At 35.3% G+C, this 21287-nt stretch overlaps 1 protein-coding gene and 1 non-coding gene across 3 annotated transcripts in view; both read left to right on the top strand.

Annotated features, from left to right (window-relative positions):
* The window catches only part of LOC106669439 (tachykinin-like peptides receptor 99D), a 134159-nt gene that overhangs the window by 103034 nt on the left and 9838 nt on the right, over positions 1-21287 (top strand). For both annotated transcript variants that reach the window (XM_024226730.1, XM_024226731.1), the window contains exons 3-4: positions 1881-2031; positions 10916-11112. In XM_024226730.1, coding sequence (XP_024082498.1) covers positions 1881-2031; positions 10916-11112 — 348 coding nt within the window. The remainder of the gene's footprint in view (positions 1-1880; positions 2032-10915; positions 11113-21287) is intronic.
* Trnad-auc lies at positions 8162-8234 on the top strand. Its single transcript has one exon. It is a non-coding gene; the product is annotated as a tRNA-Asp (tRNA).

Raw genomic sequence — 21287 nt, 5'->3', positions numbered from 1 at the left:
TTAGTTGAGATGAAAAAAAGTTAATGGCACGACCGGGATTCGAACCCACGAACTTCGGCTAGATACGCCGCTGCTCTACCACTTGAGCTATCGTGACCTCGATCCACTCGGACATCAACTTTCTATCTCAACCCCACCTTTTGAGTTTTCCCTCCTGTTTGCCATCTTTCAATCCGTATCTATTTCAATCCGTATGCGTATCTAGCCGAAGATCGTGAGTTCGAATCCCGCTCGTGCCATTAACTTTTTTTCATCTCAACTAAAAACCATAATTAATTGTAATAATTATCTTTTTTGAAGACGAATTTCTCCCACAAAATTGGGAGATTTTTAATTCCGCACTGTAGTAGGGGCGTCTGTGGCCGCAACGGTTTTAGTCGTTGACACGGCGTTCATCACTGTAAGGTAAAGGTCCCGGGTTCGAATCCTGCGGCCCTGCATTCGAACCCGGAATACTTACAAATGTTTTTTTTTTCATTCAAAAACACCGGCACCTCGAGGGTTGATATAACCTCTGCTGTTGCGAACCCTCTTAAAAAATTAAAAAATAAATAAAAAATAAAAAAAATAAAAACTGTAAAAAGTTTTGCCCGAACATCTCTTTCTCTTCGTCATCAGCAAAACGCTGTCCTATCGAAACCTGAAGGCTTCAAAATTCCGAACACGGGTGAAACGCATGTCAGATCGAGAACTATAACGGTTGTTCTGACAATCTGCCAGAACTTTGAGTGAATTTTTGACGCGTTTGTTTCGCAATATGAGAGCATTGTCATGGAGCAAATTGACGTTCCTGATGGGTTGTCTGCCTCTGTTTGTCCGATAATTTGCTCTAGTCTGTACACTGGATATAAGGGAGCTAGATTGATCTCTGACGATCAAGGAAACCAATCAGGATTAAACAGTCCCCTAAAAACTCCGTGACATTGAGCACTGGCACACGTTTAGCCTTGACAGAAACGCATTGTCGTGCTTTCAGGAGTATCGTATAGACCCATCAAGTCATTAGGTTCGTCACATGTTCATGCATAATTGCCTGATGACGCCACCATCTTTTTACAGTGTCAGAATTTAAAAAAACTTCCAATTTGGTGGAAGATATGTTTTCAAGGAAGAAAATATAAGATAAAATGAGATACTTCAATTTTTCATTGTGCTCAATAAATGTGATTTTAAAAAAATCCTCATTCTATTTCAATGACGGTTGCAGAGGAAATGACCACAAGTCGAGCATGGCTACGACTGAGAATTTCTCGTTAGGAAAATTATGGTCGCTACCCCGTGAAAAAACAAAGTATTTACATAAAAACAAATGTTTCAATTAATTAAGGTTTTTACTTGAGATAAAAAGTCAGCGTCACGAGCGGGATTCGAACCCACGACCTTCGACTAGCTACGCCGCTGCTCTACCACTTGAGCTATCGTGTACCCGATCCATTCGGACACTAACTTCCCATCTCAACGCCACCTTTTGAATTTTCCCTCCTTTTTGCCATTTTTCAAAATTCAAAAGGTGGGGTTGGGATGGGAAGTTAGTGTCCGAGTGGATCGAAGTCACGATATATTAATTGGTCAAGCGACCACGAAAACTAGAGAATTTAATAAGCCAAATGGTTACAAACTTTGGACTATCAAAATTTTGAAATTTCTGTAATTATAACTGTTAAAAAATCACTAAATTACTAGCGTTATTGAGATTACTATTTCTAATATGTTTTTTATGAATTTAACACGTCTAATTTAATGTCTTTTAATCAACAAATTAATTTATGTAAAGGTATCAACAGTAACAAAAGTGGTATCAGATGAAAGGGATGGTATTTCATTTCAAATTTCACCAATTTTATTTTTACGTTACTTATGATGTATGATGTGTGTTTCAGATACAACGTGTTTTTTATGGTCATTACCTATTTCGTGCCGATCACTTCGATGTGCTTCACGTACGTCAGGGTCGGCATTGAACTTTGGGGCAGCCAGAGCATCGGAGAGTGCACGCAAAGACAATTGGAGAACATCAAGTCGAAAAGAAGAGTATGTGTTTTTACCTCTGTTTTATTGTTTTAAGGTGTGTGACGAATCGCTATATCATCAGCGAATGTGTGTGTCGAAATGTTAACATGTGTAGGAATAACTGTAGTGTATATGGAAAATAGAAAAAGGCCAAGTATGCTTCCCTGAGAAACACCCGACCTAATGCGTATATAAGGTGAGAATTCAGTTCCCTGACGGACTCGACAAAATCGATCCGTCAGATAAGTTCAATGTCTAATTTTGATCGTGAGTCGAGTGACTACTTTTATAATTTATAACGTCGGTTTGTTCGCTGCCTTTTCGGTCTTGTGTGGGGATTCCAAGTTATTCGTTTATGCATGATAAGACCAAGATAACGCACAAGGTCAGTGGTAGGCAATGGAATTCCATTTATATTCACAGCAGGACAGACATTTTTACGTATGGTAAAATCTAACTGTGCGCTTTTCGTTAGTTTTATCTTTGTTCTCCACTTTGTGAGCGATACTGTTAATTCATTCAGGTGTTTTTGTAAGTGTTGCGTATTAATTGAGGGGTCCGAATTACGTGTAAGAATCGCTGCATCATCAGCGAATGTGTGTGTGTTTAAATGTTAACATGCGTAGGAATATCTGCAGTGTATATGGAAAATAGAAAAGGGCCAAGTATGCTTCCCTGAGAAACACCCGCCCTATTGCGTATATAAGGTGAGAATTCAGTTCCCTGACGGGCTCGACAAGATCGATAAGATCTCAGTATAAGATAGTACGTATGAGGGAGGATGTTCTTCAGTTTCCGAAGCAAGCCCGAGTGCCAGACTCGATCGAAGGCCTGTTCTAAATCAAGAAAGACATCCAAGCAATGCTGTTTTTGTTCGAGGGAAGAGGCTATGTTGTCAGCAACATGATGTAATTGTTGAATTGTCGAGTGAAATGTGCGCAACCGAAACTGATAATCTGGAATAATACTAGAATTTTCAATTATTGGCAATAATCGTCGGAGAAGTAGTTTTTCTAGTATTTCGGCAAGGATAGGAAGGAGACTAATGGGTCGATAGGAATTTGGAAGATCAGAAGGTTTATCTGTCTTATGAATCATTTTAATTATCCTTCCATTGCAATGGAAAATATTTGGTCCTGAGTACAGCGTTGTATAGGTATTTTAAGTATAGTAAGCCTCTTTGGGGCAAATTTTGTAATATTTGTTTTCTAATTAGATCATAACCTGGAGCTTTTCGTGAAGGTAGTTGTTTAATAGTGTGTCGTTTGTCTGATGGAGTAAATGCTTTAGGAGGATGAGAGAGTTGCAAGGGGACATTCAAGTCGTGTTCAATGCTAAGCTGATGGTCATGATCAATTATGTCATGGTGTGCGGTGAAAATTGTGGAAAGATGGTCTGAAAACAATTTAGCAATGTCGGAATTAGATTTTGCCCAAGCGTTGTGAGGATAGGAGGCGTGTGGTCCTTATATCGCAGGATCTTACATTTTCAAGATTTTGGTCATTTTTTTAATATAAAAAAAAGAAAGCTCTGTAAAAAATACTGTGCTTGGGTTTTCAATTCAATAGTCCGCCCAGTTGTCCTTAACACGACCAGAGAATTACAAGATAGAAGAATTCTGCACAGCAGGCGGTAACTTTCGTTTTTACTTTTGTCATTTCCCCCTTTCCAGAAACTATTCGTTTTAAATATAATATTTTTCCATTAAAAAATAATAAGTTCAGCAGTGGATTTTTGTCTTCATTTTCACCTTTTTTATTCCTTTTATATTTCCTTTAATCTTGACCAAAAGGGTAAAATTATTATTTTTATGCTTATTTTTTATTTTTTTATGCGAGGCCGTTTAAAAAATTTAATGATAAATTGAAAGAAAAAATTAGTCCATTGCAGATATGGGTTTTTTTATTGCACGAACTTTAAGAACAGAATCTTTCTTTATGATAAAAAATCAGAAACCGAGTCAGTATTGGTTTGCGTCCAGTCGTAAAAATAAAAAAGGGATTTCCTTTTTAAAACAATATATTCTGACATTTGTCAGCGCGGTAGCCGAGTGGTTAGCATGAGAGACTCTCACGCCGCGGTCGTGGGTTCGATTCCCACCGTCGCCTCTGGCCCTTTTTTCCCGATAACCCCCAATTTGAACACACAAGAATTATTCGTACCATGGCTAATATGCAAGATCATAAGGCCAATAATAAAAAAATAAAAAATAAAAAAAAAGTATTTGTACTTACTCAAAGTGTTTGTTTTCCGTGTACATGTGTCATTCTTCTGAGTCGTATTGAGAGTGCCAGTGAGATATTATTATGTTGTATTATATTTATTTACGTTGGATTTTGAAGGGGTGAGGAAGGAAATCAGGATAGAAAGACATTTTTATATGAGGAGTCGGCTTCTTTGAGGTGAAAGGAGCCGACAATGGGAAAAATGGATAATGATTCGGTCTGGTTGTCCTTTCAGGATTTTATAGACGGGGTTAATTACGGAAAGGAAAGCCAAATTGTTGAAGAATTAGACTATGTAGAAATGTTTGATGTGTGGAATGTGATGATCGTTTTATATGTTATATGTTTTGTGTGATGTGATGATGATATATGTATGTTATCGATATTGAATTTGATTAATGATATTGGTGTAGCTGCAACTGAGTTTACATGTATCTGTTCTGTAATTGATGCTATGTTTATCCTTGTTGATGTAAACCATTTCTAAAATGTTGGTGATTAGTGACCGTCAATCGATAATTATTCAGAAATCATGAGATGCGGTCTGGTGTGAGGTAGGTTTAAAAAAAACACTTTCTTTATCATGCCAACGTTTCGATCTTTATTGAGATCATCTTCAGGGCCTGGGATTTACAAACGTTGTTTACATATAACAAACATTGCATTGTATAAATTCACTTTTCTACATCCTAAATGTGTTTGTTAATTGTAAACAATGTTTGTAAATCCCAGTCCCTGAAGATGATCTCAATAAAGATCGAAAAGTTGGCACGGTAAAGAAAATGTTTTTCTGAAACCTACATCACTCCAGACCGCACGATTTCTGAATAATCATTTCTAAAATGTTACGTTTATTTTTGTTTTCTTCTGTGTGTAACATTTTTGGATTGTTAATGTCGAATTTGTGTTGGAGTTTAAAATGGTAGGATTTTGTTTGAGTTTTTTGCAACCATAGATACGTTGCTTTACTCTCTTATCCCAATATTGAGACGTAATACCGATGTAAGTTGCCGGACAATTTAAACAATTGATTTTGTAAATTACGTCAAATTTATTTGTTACTGGTGTGGGATTTTTAATTTTGGAAAAAGTGTGTGAAGTGTTTTGGAGTTTTTCTTTTCATTCCCTAAAGGTATTTGTAAAATTTAAACAATGTTTGTAAATCCCAGGCCCTGAAGATGATCTCAATAAAGATCGAAACGTTGGCACGATAAAGAAAATGTTATTCTGAAACCTACGTCACACGAGAACGCATCTCACGATTTCCGAATAATCAGCAACTAACGGTCACTAATCACCACACAAAAATAATAATTTTATATTTTAAAAAATTAATAATTCCAAAATTTATTTTTAGATTTAACTTTCAATTTTAAATTGTAATTCGATAATAACCAGTTTTATATTTCAAAAAACTTCCTTTTATTTTTATATTTGGTTTATATGACTTTTAATTTTTATCGTAATTAATTTTCATGTGATGTTTTATTAAGAACCCATTTTACATTTTTTTTTAATTCTCAACATAAAACAATAATTTCTTTTTATACTTAATTTGATAACATTTTAAATTTTAATTGCAATTAATTTCTATATAATCTTTTAAATTCTCTATTAATTTATATTAAAACAACCCTCAAATCCACAGAAATTTTATTTTAAATGCTTTTTTTTCATGCTATTTGTTTTTTTATTTATTTAAATAATGGGTTAATTTGATGAAAAAATTTATACTTTTTCGTTCCGTCAGCGGATCTATTTTACATTACATCATTGGTTTAAACATTTGTTAAACAGAAAAGAAAAATCTTAAATTTTGGAATAATTTATTAAAATCTCATGTTTTAGTGGGGTGATTTAAACCAAAATGGCCCTGAAATAATTCTACATCAGAACAGTTTATATACAATTCACTAGTTTTCGTGGGCCTCTTGACCAATTAATATTTTTCATTAATTAAGGTTTTTAGTTGAGATAAAAAATTCAGCGTCTCGAGCGGGATTCGAACCCACGATCTTCGGCTAGAGACGCCGCCACTCTACCACTTGAGCTATCGTGACTTCGATCCACTCGGACACTAACTTCCCACCCCGTCTCCCCCAAGGAGACGCCCTTAGCCCAGTTTGGTTTGTCCTTGCACCTTAACCCATTGTCCATAACCACTATAGTGGATGGCTTGATAGTTCTGGTTACTTATTTTATTTTTAGGGAATATAACAACGACTGAAAGGACTGGGAGTATGGCATGACAAAAATAGCACCCCACTTTATGCCCTGAAGATGACTCGAATAAAGGTCGAAACAACAAAAAAATGAAAAAGGTGTTTTTCCAAACTACCTCATTCTTGACCGCTCTTTACGACTTCAACAAATTATGAAACAACAAGTCACTAAGTAACACACATTGTAGATAAATTGCAATTAATTATACTTTTTATCTAGTCTTGGTTGAGGTGAAAAAGTTAGTCTGACGAGCGGGATTCCCACCACCTTCGGCTCAATACGCCGCTGCTCTCACCACTTAAGAGATCGTGACTTCGTATTGAGCGTTTTGAGCCGAAGGTCATGGGTTCGAATCCCACCCGTGAGACTAATTTTTTCATCTCAACCAAGACTTTAGATAAAAAGTATAATTAGTTGCAATTAAGGTTTTTAGTTGAGATAAATTAATAATTGTAATATATTAATTGGTCAAGCGGACCACGAAATTAGTGAAATTAATTGCAATAATTACAATAGGACGATTATGACCGCTAAACATATACGGATTGTAAATAAAATTAATAAAAAGCCCAATTTTCTGTCTTATTTTTTTCTCTATTCGTTTTTGTTAGAAAGGCATTTCAAGCCACATCATTGACATCCTCAGTACGTTTAAAATTTCTCGGGTGTCTACCCCTAACGAATGATACATATAGCATTATTACATACTAATATCGATTACCAACTGTATGTTTAATATTAATACACCCAAGAAAGTGTGAAAGCGTGTGAATATTTCTTTTATTACTGATAAATTTCCCCGAAGGCTTTCGGGGGGAGGGGGCTTCGAGCTTGATTTATCGTTTCGGGATTTTTATAAGGTTAGCCAAGTTTGTCCCAAACAGGGGACAAGTACCGACGACGTCTAACTTCTGTCCTCCATCTGCAAATTTTTCCCGACATGCCTTTTATCATTAATCATCAGTCTCCGTCATAAGAGACTTTCAAAATGTATTCAACATAAACCTGTTAATAATATAACGCGCCGGTTTGCGAAATAGTGTGTATGATTTATGAATCGAGCTGGTTTTTTATCACAACATTGAAATATTGAAATGAATGACGACCAATAAAACAAGATTCAAGAGTGAAACATTTATGCTCTATAAAATTTTAAAAATATAAATTTTTAAAAATAATAGATTTACAAAATATTTTATCCTTTTGTTAATTTTTTTTTTTTTAATATTGCGGACAATTATTCAAACAACCTTCAAGGGTTGGACTTTGTCAAATCCACAATAGAAATTAAGACTGAAACTTCACCGAGATCCCCCGCGGGCAAGGCTTTTATCCGAACTTTTCACCCCCCCCCCATCTTGGTATTTACAAAGAAAAACAAACTTTCGTTGATAAATTTAACAATTTAGACCAACGTAAAATTTATACGAGATATTGCTTTTTTAATAATTCCAAAGTATACCCAGAAAAGAACTTTCTAACTAAATTAAATTCACTATTTTTCGTGGTCCGCTTGACCAATTAATATCATTCACTTAATTAAGGTTTTAAGTTGAGATAAAAAAGTCAGTGGCACGAGCGGGATTTGAACCCACGGTCTTCGGCTAGATACGCCGCTGCTCTACCACTTGAGCTATCGTGACTTCGATCCACTCGGACAAAGGTGGGGTTGAGATGGGAAGTTAGTGTCTGAGTGGATCGAGGTCACGATAGCTCAAGTGGTAGAGCAGCGGCGTATCAAGCCGAAGGTCGTGGGTTCGAATCCCACTCGTGACAATGACTTTTTTATCTCAACTTAAAACCTTAATTAATTAAGTTGAGATAAAAAAAAGTCAGTGTCACGAGCGGGATTCGAACCCACGATCTTCGGCTAGATTCGCCGCTGCTCTACCACTTGAGCTATCGTGACTTCGATCCACTCGGACACTAACTTCCCATTTCAACCCCACCTTTTGAATTTTCCCTCCTTTTTGCCATTTTTTAAATGTCGTATAATCTATTTGATTCTCGGCGACAAATGAAATGCCCACGGAGAGCTTTAGTGAAGTATACTTCATTTTAATTCATTAAATTCACTATTTTTCGTGGTCCGCTTGGCCAATTAATAACATTCACTTAATTAAGGTTTTAAGTTGAGATAAAAAAGTCAGTGTCACGAGCGGGTCTAACGAAATCTGAAGTTTAAACTGTTACTAGTGTTTTTCAAGTTGCGGAGTACTCTTGGGAAAAATAGCTTTTTCACAGTCATTATTTTTGAAATTGGATATCACAACTAAATGTGAGAAGCAAGTGAGTTAACTACTGTCTATTTTATTTTATTTATTATTTTTATAAAATATTAAAACCAAGACTTTTCCTCTCATATTTTCAAACAACCTTTAAGGGTTGGACTTCGTCAAATCCACAATAGAAATTAAGACGGCAACGGCACCGAGATCCCCGCGGGCCAGTTTTTTACCAGAACTTTTCACCCCTTCTTGATATTTCCAAAGAAAAACATAAAGAACATAAAAAAACCCGACTCGCTCAGTACCGTCAAGGAACTCAGGAGAAAAACCTTCGTCGACCGTCTAAAAAGTAAAATAAAATAATTGAAATGGATGGACGCAGGTGGGAAGAAAGTCGTGTGGTGTGGGCCGTTTCTGGGATAATCAGAAAAGAAGAAAGAGAATGAGAGATTGGAAAATTTCCAATAGCAATACAAACGTCAGTTTTTACCTTACATCATTTTTATATAAATTTAGTATATGTAGTTTGGGACTAGTTGGGAGGAAAATAAATGAGGAAAATAAATTATTAGCAAAATTGAGTGAGAAGGAAAAAGGAAGGAGGAGAGAAAGGGATTGACAGAGAAAGAAAGAAGAAAGAGAATAGAGAGGAAGAGAAAGCAGAGAGAAGAAGAAAGTGAGAAAGAGAGATCAGAGAGAAGAAGAGAGTGAGAAAGGGAGAGAGAGGAGAGAGAGAGATTGCAAAATTTCCAATAGCAATACAAACGTCATTTTTTAACTTACATCATTTTTATATAAATTTGTATGTGTAGTATGGGACTTCTGGTGTAGAAAATGAGTTATTAGTAAAATGGAGTGAGAGGTAAAGAGGGAGGGGAGAGAGAGGATGATAGAGAGAGAGAGGGAGAGAGAGAAAAAGAAGAAGAAAGAGAGAGGGGAAAAGAGAGCAGAGAGAAGAAGAGGAGAGAAAAATTTCCAACAGCAAAACAAACGCCAGTTTTCAACGTACATCATTTTTATACAAATTTAGTATATGTAGTTTGGGACTTCTAATGAGGAAAATAAATTATTAGCAAATTTGAGTGAGAAGGAAAAAGTAAGGGGGAGAGAGAGGAAATGACAGATTGATAAAGAAGAAAAAGAATAGATAGGAGGAGAGAGAGCAGAGAGAAGAAAAGTGAGAAAGAGAGAGAGAGTGAGAGAGAGAGAAAGAGATTGCAAAATTTCCAATAGCAATACCAACGTCAGTTTTCAACTTACATCATTTTTATATAAATTTACTACGTATAGTATGGGACTTTTGATGTAGAATTTTTTTTTTTTTTTTTTTTTTTTTTTTTTNAACGTTTCGATCTTTTATTGAGCCCTGAAAATGATCTCAATAAAAGATCGAAACGTTGGCACGATAAAGAAAATGTTTTTCTGAAACCTACGTCACACCACACCGCATCTCACGATTTCTAAATAAATATCGATTAACGATCACTAATCACCACACACACGTAGAAAATAAATAATTAGCAAAATGGAGTGAGAGGAAAAGAGGGTGTGGAGAAAGGGAGGGAGAGATAAAAAAAGAAGGAGAGAAAGAGAGAGCGAGACCAAGGTAGGTAGAGAGAGAAAAACAAGAGGGAGAAAGAGAGACACATAAAGGGAGAGAGAAAGAGAGACAGACAGACAAAGAGAGAAATCTATTATAAAATTTACAATAGAAATGCCGACATATATTAATCAAGCGAATTTGGGACTTCGCCGCAAACATACCACCCACCAAAATTAGAAAAAATTTGCTTGAATTTTTAAATCTATTTAGTGTTTTGGATTAAATGTGCGGCATCTGGGGAATAAAAATAATATATTAGTGACAATGGAAGGGGGTTCAACCAGGCGGGATTTCGAGTATTCTGGATTTAGCGTGTGGCGTCTGGGAGTAAAGTTAATTATTAGCGAGAATGCTACAATCCGAGGAGTATCGAGTACTCTCAGGCGTGACCTACAATTTGTATGATAGCTGACAACCTAATGTACAAATGAGTGGCTAGTGATTTAGGAGATTCAATTTACATTAAAACCAGAGAGACAGTAAATAGATTGGGAGAGATAAGAAGAGAAGCAACAATGCGCGGCTTCCGTGATGGCCTTAGTGTTTACGACCCAAATTATATACGTATAAATAGTTAAAGTTAAAAAAAAATCTGTTTTCTAATCTTTATTTTTCATATGTTACAGGTGGTTAAGATGATGATCGTGGTCGTCAGCATATTCGGGGTATGCTGGCTTCCTTTTCACATATACTTCATCATCACGTCGTACATGCCGGAGATCACGAATCTCTCCTACATCCAGGACCTTTACCTCGCCATTTATTGGCTGGCCATGTCAAACTCCATGTACAACCCGATCATCTACTGCTGGATGAACACCAGGTGCGATTTCTTACAGAATGTAATAAGATTTTAATTGATTTTTACAACGGCGCAAATGCACCAAGAATCGACCTCGGGGTTGTTTTCAATAGACGTAAAAGCCGGAGGGCTAATTCTCATTACCGAGAATAATAGACGACATACATTTCCGGCCAATAAACGAGCTGTGATGGGGGATCGAACTTGTGCCATGTCCCCGACGACGGAACGACCGACAATAACTAACTAACTGTTGTTGTACTGTAGTCTACATTATTATCGACTAATTATGTAAACTATTCTCCGTTAACAAGGTTAAAAAGATTAAAATAACATGGTAGCATTAGTATTGTAAGTGCTTAATCCATCGTACTTATCAGATTATGCAATCTGTTTTCAAATTTAATATCCAAGCTGAAAAGGCTTTTTACTTGCAAATTTTAAATATGAATTAATACAAATGAACTGACTTATACCATGTTTCTTTTAATCCTACATATTAATGACCACAAGAAGGACCTTAGGCAAATCTTGGGGACTAAAACTGAATTTGGCCTATTGGCTATACACGGCAGTAATAAGACCCAGAATAACCTATGGATCACTAATCTGGTGGAACAAAGCTCGACAAAAAGTAGCTACCCAAACATTAGGCAGCATACAAAGACTACCAAACCTATCACAGGGGCGATGAGAACAACCCCTACAAACCCATTAGAAACTTTGCTAAACCTACCTCCACTGGAAATATTCATACAAAGAGAGGCTAGGAAAAGCTCACTTAGACTCCAGAAATCGGAAACAATCTTCACAGCTTTTGAAAAACTGTTCAAAAAACACTATTTTTTGAAAAAATAAAATTGAAACTCGAGTTCAAACAGCCATAAAAAATAGTGATTTTTTGTTCTCAGATGACCAATATGCAGTTAAAAAACTAATACCAATGAACCCGAAACCCCCAATGTTATACGGTACCGTCAAAATTCATAAGGAAAACGAACCATACCAGTAGTATCCTTTTATAATTCCCCATGTCATAAACTTGCAAGTACAATTGACAAAATAATTAAAACCCAGACCAAATTGAAACCTACATTCGGTATCAACAATTCTTTAGAACTGATAAAAGAATTAAATAACATCAATATACCCAACAACTGTGTTTTAGTATCATTTGACGTTACTAATTTATTCACAAATATCGTTGAAAAATGTACTAAACTCATAAAGCAAAAACTTACCGAGAATTCTATTAACGAATTTGTACAAAATGATATAATAGACCTCTTAAATATATGCCTACTATCTAATTATTGTAAATTCAATAATAAATTTTACGAAATGAAAGGGGTTACCAATGGGGTCTCCATTATCCCCACTTTGTGCTGATATATTCATGGATAATTTCGAAAAAAATCTTTTCAAATCAAGGAACAAATTAATAAAATATGTTCATTTCTGGAAACGCTATGTAGACGATATTTTATGCATATGGTCGGGAACGTTAGAGGCTCTCAAAGAATTCTTACAACTAATTAATTTTCTACACCGTAATATTTTACATTGGAAATTGGCAAAGATGGCTGTTTGAACTTTTTAGACCTAAAACTGTCCATAATAAACAACCTAATAGAAATAGACGTATATAGAAAACCCACAACTACAGACACTATGATACCAGCGGATTCTTCCCACCCATAGTCCCAAAAAGGCTGCTGGTTTCATTTGGCTCATAGACCGAATGTTAAAACTTCCGCACACCTGATAACTATAAAAAAGAATTAAAAACTATTAAAACCTCAGCAAAAAACAATGGGTATCAAGAAATATTTATTGATAGGTTGCTAGTTAAAAGAATTAAAAAATTAACTTTAAACGAATCAAAAATAGGACTCACCCCAACACAAATGAATCAGTAGGTTTCCGTTGTTTGCCATACATTGGTGAATTATCGGAAAAAGTTAGTAAAATTTTTAAACAAGAAGTTTTTAGAAGAGAAGTAGTAAGAGTAAAAGAACACTTGCCTAAATCGAGCAAATTTTCGGAATTTAAGGACCATCTAAAAGAAACAAAACATAATTTCAATTCAAATCTAAATACAAGAGTGTTACATAGTTTCAACAAAGGGAAAGAACTAGATTGGTTTGAGAAATTTGAAATTAAAAAATGTAAAATTGAACATGGTGATAAATGCATTAATAATATAACAGATTTTGATCTACCTCCCATTTTAAATATGTACATAAATAATATCAAACATCCAAATAATTAAACTAATTATTTTAATTGTTATTATTTTTATAGTAATTTATAGTAATATTAAGTATTTATTATTCTAATATTTATTTGTGTTATAATCTCCGCGTTTCGCACGTTCAAATTGAACGCCGTTAAAAAAATCAGCTGATAATTGGAACGTCGCGTTGGCGGAGGTATCAGCGGTTCACTTTGGCAATTCATATCGAGAGACGTGGTTGTAGAAGTCCTTCAACCTGATGATGAGCTAAAAGGCTCGAAATCCGGATCATTGCAAAACAACTTACTGTGAGTAGGATCCTTTTAAAAAGTATTGAACACCACACTCACTCCATCATTTATCATTTCTATCAATCTTCACAGCTTCGTATAAAGTCTCAATGGACTATAAAGGAGAGGAAGAACACAGGAGAGCATCAGATACAATGATATGGTACACAGATGGCTCCAAAACAAACGAAGGAACCGGATCGGGCGTTTTCTGTACAAGCCCAAAACATGAGCAATCAAACTCATTAGGGAAATACACTTCGGTCTTTCAAGCGGAAATACATGACATCAATGCTTGTGCCCTGAGAAATCTTAAGAGGTTACAGGGACAAAAAAATCCTCATAAGATCAGATAGCCAAGCAGCCATTAAAGCATTAGCATGTAAAAGGATCACATCAAAATTAGTCAGTGAATGCATCCAAAATCTCCAAAACCTGAGGAAACACAACACCCTGATGATATCTTGGGTACCAGGGCACAGGGGAATTTTGGGAAGCAGACAGACTGGCCAGAGAAGGATCTGCAAGACCATACATAGGCCCTGAACCTATTCTTCGGATAACAAGAACAAATATTCCTCCATCGCAGAATGGATCCGAGCAATACAAAAGGAGAAGTGGATAAACTCTAGCGGTGCTAGACATAGTAAACTTATGATGAAACAACCCTCACCGAGACTGGCTAAAACACTGCTACAATTGGAGAGGGCCAAACTCAGAGGAGTGGTAGGACTACTAACCGGTCACTGGCATCTGAGAAAACATCTACACAACATGGGTATATACAGCGATGATCCCATTTGCAGATTGTGTAATGAGGAGGAGGAAACAGCTTTCAAAAAACTCATATCATCTTTGACTGCAAAGCAACAGCTCAATGGAGGTTTAACCTAACGTACGGAAAAAACTTAGAAAACCAAATTGCAGCACCAACAGTCAATGACCTGATACTTCTAAGAAGAAGGATTGAGTCTATTGCACTGAACTAAGGAACTAGGAAGGTACAATAAGCCAGAAGGCTGCAGTGCCTGGAGAGTACAAACCCCGCTTCCTAGTATCCTTCACTACCATGCCATACCATAATCCTACATATTAAGTGGCAGCATTGACCGGTTTCTGTAGGTCTTTGTCCTCTGAGTATACTAATGGCATAATGCCATATAGTTAATCGTGACCAATAATAGTTGTAGTGTCAGATATTTAAAACTATTTTTTTCACGAACACTATGAATCAAGATACGGTCTTGAAGAAAAAGCAAATTCGCTACTGCCAAGCTTTCGACCTATTTTAAGGGCATCATCAGGGCAAGACAATATTAACTATGTCTGCAGATAGACATATTTAAGTTTTTATAGGCGATATCAAATTTCCTTGAAGACCGACTCAGTCCTAACTCTGCCTGTTCGAAAGGAAATTGAAACATAATAGCTCAGCTTGTGAAAATGATAAGCTGATTTTTGTGAGAATTGACGTCAATAAGAAGAATATAAAACCAATGCTTCTACGATATCCTGTTTTTACTAAAGTTGAAGAATTTTTTCTCCTTAGCCTGGCTCATATCCAAAATGACCGACGCCTAAAAGAAAAGCAGAAAAAAAATAAAATTCCTCAACTCCCCAAGTTAAGAAATAAGAAGCTACAAACAAAAAAAACTTTCTTTAGAATTAAACAGAATTCCTGATCAATCAGTTGCCAAAGAGGTCGTTCGTCCGAGGAATGTAATAGGGGAAATTTTACAAGTTTTTTATTTCTAATTGGAAAATTCAATTTGTTCAGAAAATGGCACTAGATGACGTTTCAATCCGGTTATTGGTTACCTGAAATTAGTAAATCAGATCACAAGCCTACTTGATATAATAATTTCTACATATCGATTCCCATTTTAATCGATGGTTGTTAATTTTGCACGATTCGTTAAATGTAAATTATTTATGTTCAGTATCATGGAAACTAGCTTTTTTTCTGTCAAATTAACCGTTTCAAAACTTCAAATTAATTTTTTTTTCAAATTAACCATTTTAATTTCGAATTAACCTCACTTCAAATTAACAGGAGTTAATATTAACATTTAACATTAATTTGAAGCTAAAACGGGTTCAATTGACGGGAAAATTTATAGTAGTAAGCCGTACCTTGTAAAACTCTAAATTTTGTTATTCAACTTAATTAATCGTAACTCTCCCTAACTAATCCGTCCCTAACATTAACTCTGTCTTAACCAAAACCTTAGTTATTTTTAACTCTAACCTAATCTAACCCAATCAAAGCTAATTCGTCTATAACCCTAACCAGTCCCGGACGTTAAAATTAACATTGCTTAAACTTAGTTTGTTTTTAGCTCTAACCTAATCTAACGGTAACCGTAGCTCATCTCTAACCCTCAACCGTCTATAATGCTAACTCTAACCTAAACTATTTCATCTCTAACCCTCAGTAACCTAAGCCTTACTCGTCTTTAACGCTAACCTGATCTGAGCTTAACCCTTACTTAAACTAACCCTAACCGTGAACCGTCTCCAACGCTTCCTCTAACTTAACGTAAACCTTACTCGTCTTTAACGCTAACCTGATCTGAGTTTAACCCACACTTAGTCTAACCCTAACCGTGGACCTTCTCCAACGCTTCCTCTAACTTAACGTAAACCTTACTCGTCTTTAACGCTAACCTGATCTGAGTTTAACCTTCACTTACTCTAACCCTAACCGTGAACCTTCTCCAACGCTTCCTCTAACTTAACGTAAACCTTACTCGTCTTTAACGCTAACCTGATCTGAGTTTAACCCTCACTCACTCTAACCCTAACCATGAACCTTCCCCAACGCTACCTCTGGTCTAATCTCCCTTCGTCTGTAACCCTAACCGTCCCTACCATTACCTCTAACCTAACCTATCCGTAACTCGTCTTTAACCCTAATCTAAACTTCACTCATTTAAGTTAAACATTTAAGTTAACGTTAAATTTAACGTACATTCAGCTCGTTTTTAACTCTAACCAAATCTAACGCTAACCCTAATTTAAACTTTACTAGTTTTTAACTCTAACATAATCTAACCCCTAATGATACCCCTTCCCTAAAGTTTACCTTAACCTAACCTAAGCCTAATTCGTTTTTAACCCTTACCCGTCTCTAACCCTAACACAATACAAGCGCAATCCCCGGTAACGCAAAATCGATCACGCAAAAAAATTTTGTGTCCAGCCCAAACATATTCAAGTTAAAGCTTAAAAATAAATAGTCAATGCAGTTGGTCAAATTAAATGATTATCCTTGTTTGGTATTAAAAATCAGAGAGGTCTAAGTTGTTTTTAATAAAAAAAAGTTCACATGGGTAATCAAATGTGAAAAAAATCAGGAAATTTTCAGCCATTGATTCGCACGTGAGACGTGTTGAGTTGATAAGGAAGTAGTTTTGTTTATTCCACTCATTCCCGTTTAGCCTTTCTTTGTCGGTTTTTATTCTCACGTTTCACCCTTTTGCCATCTTTATCGGTCGGCGGGTTGGTAAATGAATTGGAAATTTCCAACGTTTCTTTAAACCGGCGCTTGGAAAGGAACGTGGTTTGGAATTGGAATGGTGAAGCCAGGAGGGAATGTTTCAAGAATCCTATGCAGTCCTGAGCGTCTGGTTCTTATCAAAACCCTTAGAAAAATGACATATTTCTGCTTTATTTGTTATTTTTCAATCCGGATCTATTTAAAAAATTAGAAAGTTAGATAAAAGCATTATGGACTAGACGACCAGCCCTTCTCAGGAAAGGGTGATTTTCAAAAAAATCAAGTTAAGTGACAAATCTAAGAAAAAATGCAAAAACCGTCAGGTTTATTACTATTTTTATTTAAAAAATTTATTACTTAGAAACGGCACATGAACCGGTCAAATAGTAGTGTAACCAACTGGTATAAAATTTAGCTATTAATATAAAATATTACAATTAATTAAGGTTTCTAGTTGAGATAAAAAGACAATGGCACGAGCGGGATTCGAACCCACGACCTTCGGCTAGGTACGGATCCGATTACACGACATTTGAAAAATGGCAAAAAGGAGGGAAAATTCAAAAGGTGGGGTTGAGATGGGAAGTTAGTGTCCGAGTGGATCGAGGTCACGATAGCTCAAGTGGTAGAGCAGCGGCGTATCTAGCCGAAAGTCGTGGGTTCGAGTCCCGCTCGTGCCATTAACTTTTTTCATCTCAACTAAAAATCTTAATTAATTGTAATATATTAATTGGTCAAGCGGACCACGAAATTAGTGAATTTAATAATAAAATATTACTATGACAATATAGCTATTATCCCAGGTATGAAACTAAGTTATGCTGGTACTATGCAAGTATGAAATAACCCCTTTAAAATTAATGCTCTGATGGATTTGTTAAAATATACGTTAGAGGATATTGCAAACTGAATCTGAATTTTACAACTGAATATCAATGTGCAAATTTAAGTAAAAATGGCCATAATAGGTAACATCATGTAAGGGAAAAAACAATAGAAGCGATTATTTCGATGAAATTTATTATTAGCAAAACTCTCTAATAAACACAAAAATTAGAATATTTGGTAAATAACAAGTAAATAAGATAACACATCAAATATTCAACGAATTAAATTAAAATTAAGTTAAAGTTATTTAAAAAAATATTTAATTTAATTTATTTTATTATCTATGATAAAAAAATTATAGCAAGATCGTATTGAATGAAATTACCTATTTCGAATTTTGCAAAAACGAAAACATGTTTCTAGTAAAGTAGGCAAAAAAGAAAATGGGGCAAGAAGGTAGGATAACCCTGAAATTTCGAATTCTGATTCTTTGCTCATGCTACTCAAAATTTTATTTTATTTTTTATTCGTTTTTTTTATTTTTTGCCAAAACGTGGTATTTTTAAGGTGGTTAAGAAACGGTGGGGGCGCAGAAAAAATATATCGATAAAACCGACTTTGTTCTGGCATTCCGGTCGATGTAATCGAAATGACTTTTTTTATAGTGAATTAATTAATAAAACGGATAACAGCGGGTTTTCTTTATTGGCTTTACAGGCTCTGGACAGCTTTATCTCATTTTTCACTCCATGCTTCAATCAAGGAAGTTATTAAACCATCAGTCACATCGGATTAAAACTCCATACTGTATAATACAAATCTTAAACATTAAAAAAATAATACCTTGAAATTGATCTAATATTTTGACTTAAAAGGAGATGCTAAGGATGTGGGACCTTCGATTTCAATGAAATCGATGGCAATACGCCCTAGGAAAAAATTCAAACAATTTTTTAAATACGGTTGGCTTACGTTATTGTGCATGTATTAGAAGGTACAAGGTGTATTATTCATATCGTTGGATTAAATATTAAAAAAAAAGACGCTTCTTGTAAAGTAGCATATATTTTTTTATTAAGGGCACATTAAAGCCTTTAAATTCGAATAGACATTTTCGGGCTGGATTAGCGAGAGTAATTTGTTTATCCGATATTCCACTTAAACATTCATTAGATTTTAAGAATGATTTTGTGATATTTTAAATTTACAAAATAAATTCACTAGTTTCGTGTTCCGCTTGACTAATTAATATCTTTCAATTAATTAAGGTTTTTAGTTGAGATAAAAAAGTCAGTGTCACGAGCAGGATTCGAACCCACGATCATCGGCTAGATACGCCGCTACTCGACCACTTGATCTATCGTGACTTCGATCCACTCGACACTAACTTCCCACCTCAACCCCATCTTTTTAATTTTCCTTCATTTTTGCCATTTTCAAATGTCGTGTAATCTATTTAATTCTCGGCGACAAATGAAATGGCCGCGCAGAGCTTTAGTGTATACTTCATTTTTACTTATTAAAAGTCACATTTGATTGTAACTTTACCACTTGAGCTATCCTGACTTCGATCCACTCGGGCACTAACTTCCCATCTCAACCCCACCTTTTGTTAGTGTCCGAGTGGATCGAAGTCAGGATAGCTCAAGTGGTAGAGTGGGTTCGAATCCGGCTCGTGTGCGTAAGAATGCATCTCTTATAATTCTCGATTATCTATCCTCCTCTTTTCTGGCTTATTTCATCGGCCTAATTTTCACGGAGGATTTATTCGGCTTTACAAGGCTCCAAGGAGAGAGAGAGAGAGAGAGAGAGAGAGAGAGAGAGAGAGAGAAAGAGAGAGTGAATGTAGAAAGCTTTGAAATAAAAATATGTATATGTAAAATTAATAAGTATTTTAGGAACCTTCGTCAAACTTAATCTATCAAAAAATAACAAAAAAAAACTTTGTCTAATTTGCCAGTTAAGATTGGCTAGTGCAATCTTTAAGCAATCTTTTTTGTACTATAATAGAAAAACATATCAATTTAATCCTGACACAAAATGCATTACGTGTTTTGGAATGTTATATTACAATGTTATGTTATCTTAATGTTTAGCACCATAAGATCAATCTTGATCCCCGACCTCTGAGTAACCCCACATATGTATGATTTATTAGACATACGCACTTTTGAACAACTAAACTAAATCCTCAAGTACTGTTCTAAAGCTCTTAACTTACAATTTAAAATAACTCTTCTATTGGAAATCCAAATGTAAATATCCCATTACTTTAAAATCCAATTTTATTCTTTTAAGTGTACGTACAATACTTTATTGTATACAAATTATATTACATATTGAATTCCACTAGTTTTCGTGACCAATTAATATCTTTCAATTAATTAAGGTTTTTAGTTGAGATAAAAAATACCTATATACTTAGTATATACTATAAACTTCACTAAGCTCTCCGTGGCCAATTCATTTGTCGCCGAGAATCCAATCCGATTACACGACATTTGAAAAATGGCAAAAAGGAGGAAAAATTCAAAAGGTGGGGTTGAGATGGGAAGTTAGTGTCCGAGTGGATCGAGGTCATGATAGCTCAAGTGGTAGAGTGGCGGCGTATCAAGCCGAAGGTCGTATGTTCGAATCCCGCTCGTGACACTGACTTTTTTATCTCAACCAATACCTTAATTAAAGATTAATTATTGTTAACATTGTAATTTTTTATAAAACCCTTTTTCACAATATAGATATATCCATCGTAATTAAAAGCTTATATGACTAAATACTGCAAATTACAAAGATTATATACATATTACTGTAAGAATCTAAATCCCTCTGTGTGCCATTTAAGGTTAAAATATCTGTAATAAATAAATGCGTATGTGAACAATAAAAACAATAGGAAGGAAAAAAGACAGAGGGAAAGACAAGAACTTGTCCATGATTGAGTGGAAAAGTGTGGCTTGAAATCTCCGTTATAAACGTTGTGCAGTTATGTGGGAACATGTTGAACATTTGTCAACAGTTTGATCGGAGGAACAATGCCTGCTTGTGACATCCACCGAAGATGGCAAAACGAGTAAACGCGCCTGGTCAAAATGAACAGCGATTGTCAAGGGATGAAATGTTGCTTAAGCTTCAGCGATCGACAATGATAAAACCACTCTTGTACAATTTTCAATTGTAATCATAAATATAAAACAATGAAACGCACGTTTGTATTATTTTACTTTTATATACGTTTCCATTTTAAAAAGAGAGAAAGTGAGAGAGACAAAAATAGATGGATAGATAGATAGAGATAGAGAGATAGAGAGTGAGAGAGAGAGGGGGAGGGAGTGAGAGAGGGAGA

This window comes from Cimex lectularius, unplaced genomic scaffold (genome assembly GCF_000648675.2).
Source record: "Cimex lectularius strain Harlan isolate CLEC.00 unplaced genomic scaffold, Clec_2.1 scaffold187, whole genome shotgun sequence".
Taxonomy (NCBI): domain Eukaryota; kingdom Metazoa; phylum Arthropoda; class Insecta; order Hemiptera; family Cimicidae; genus Cimex; species Cimex lectularius.
Note: the sequence above shows the minus strand (reverse complement) of the source record. Positions and strands in the feature narration are given on the sequence as shown.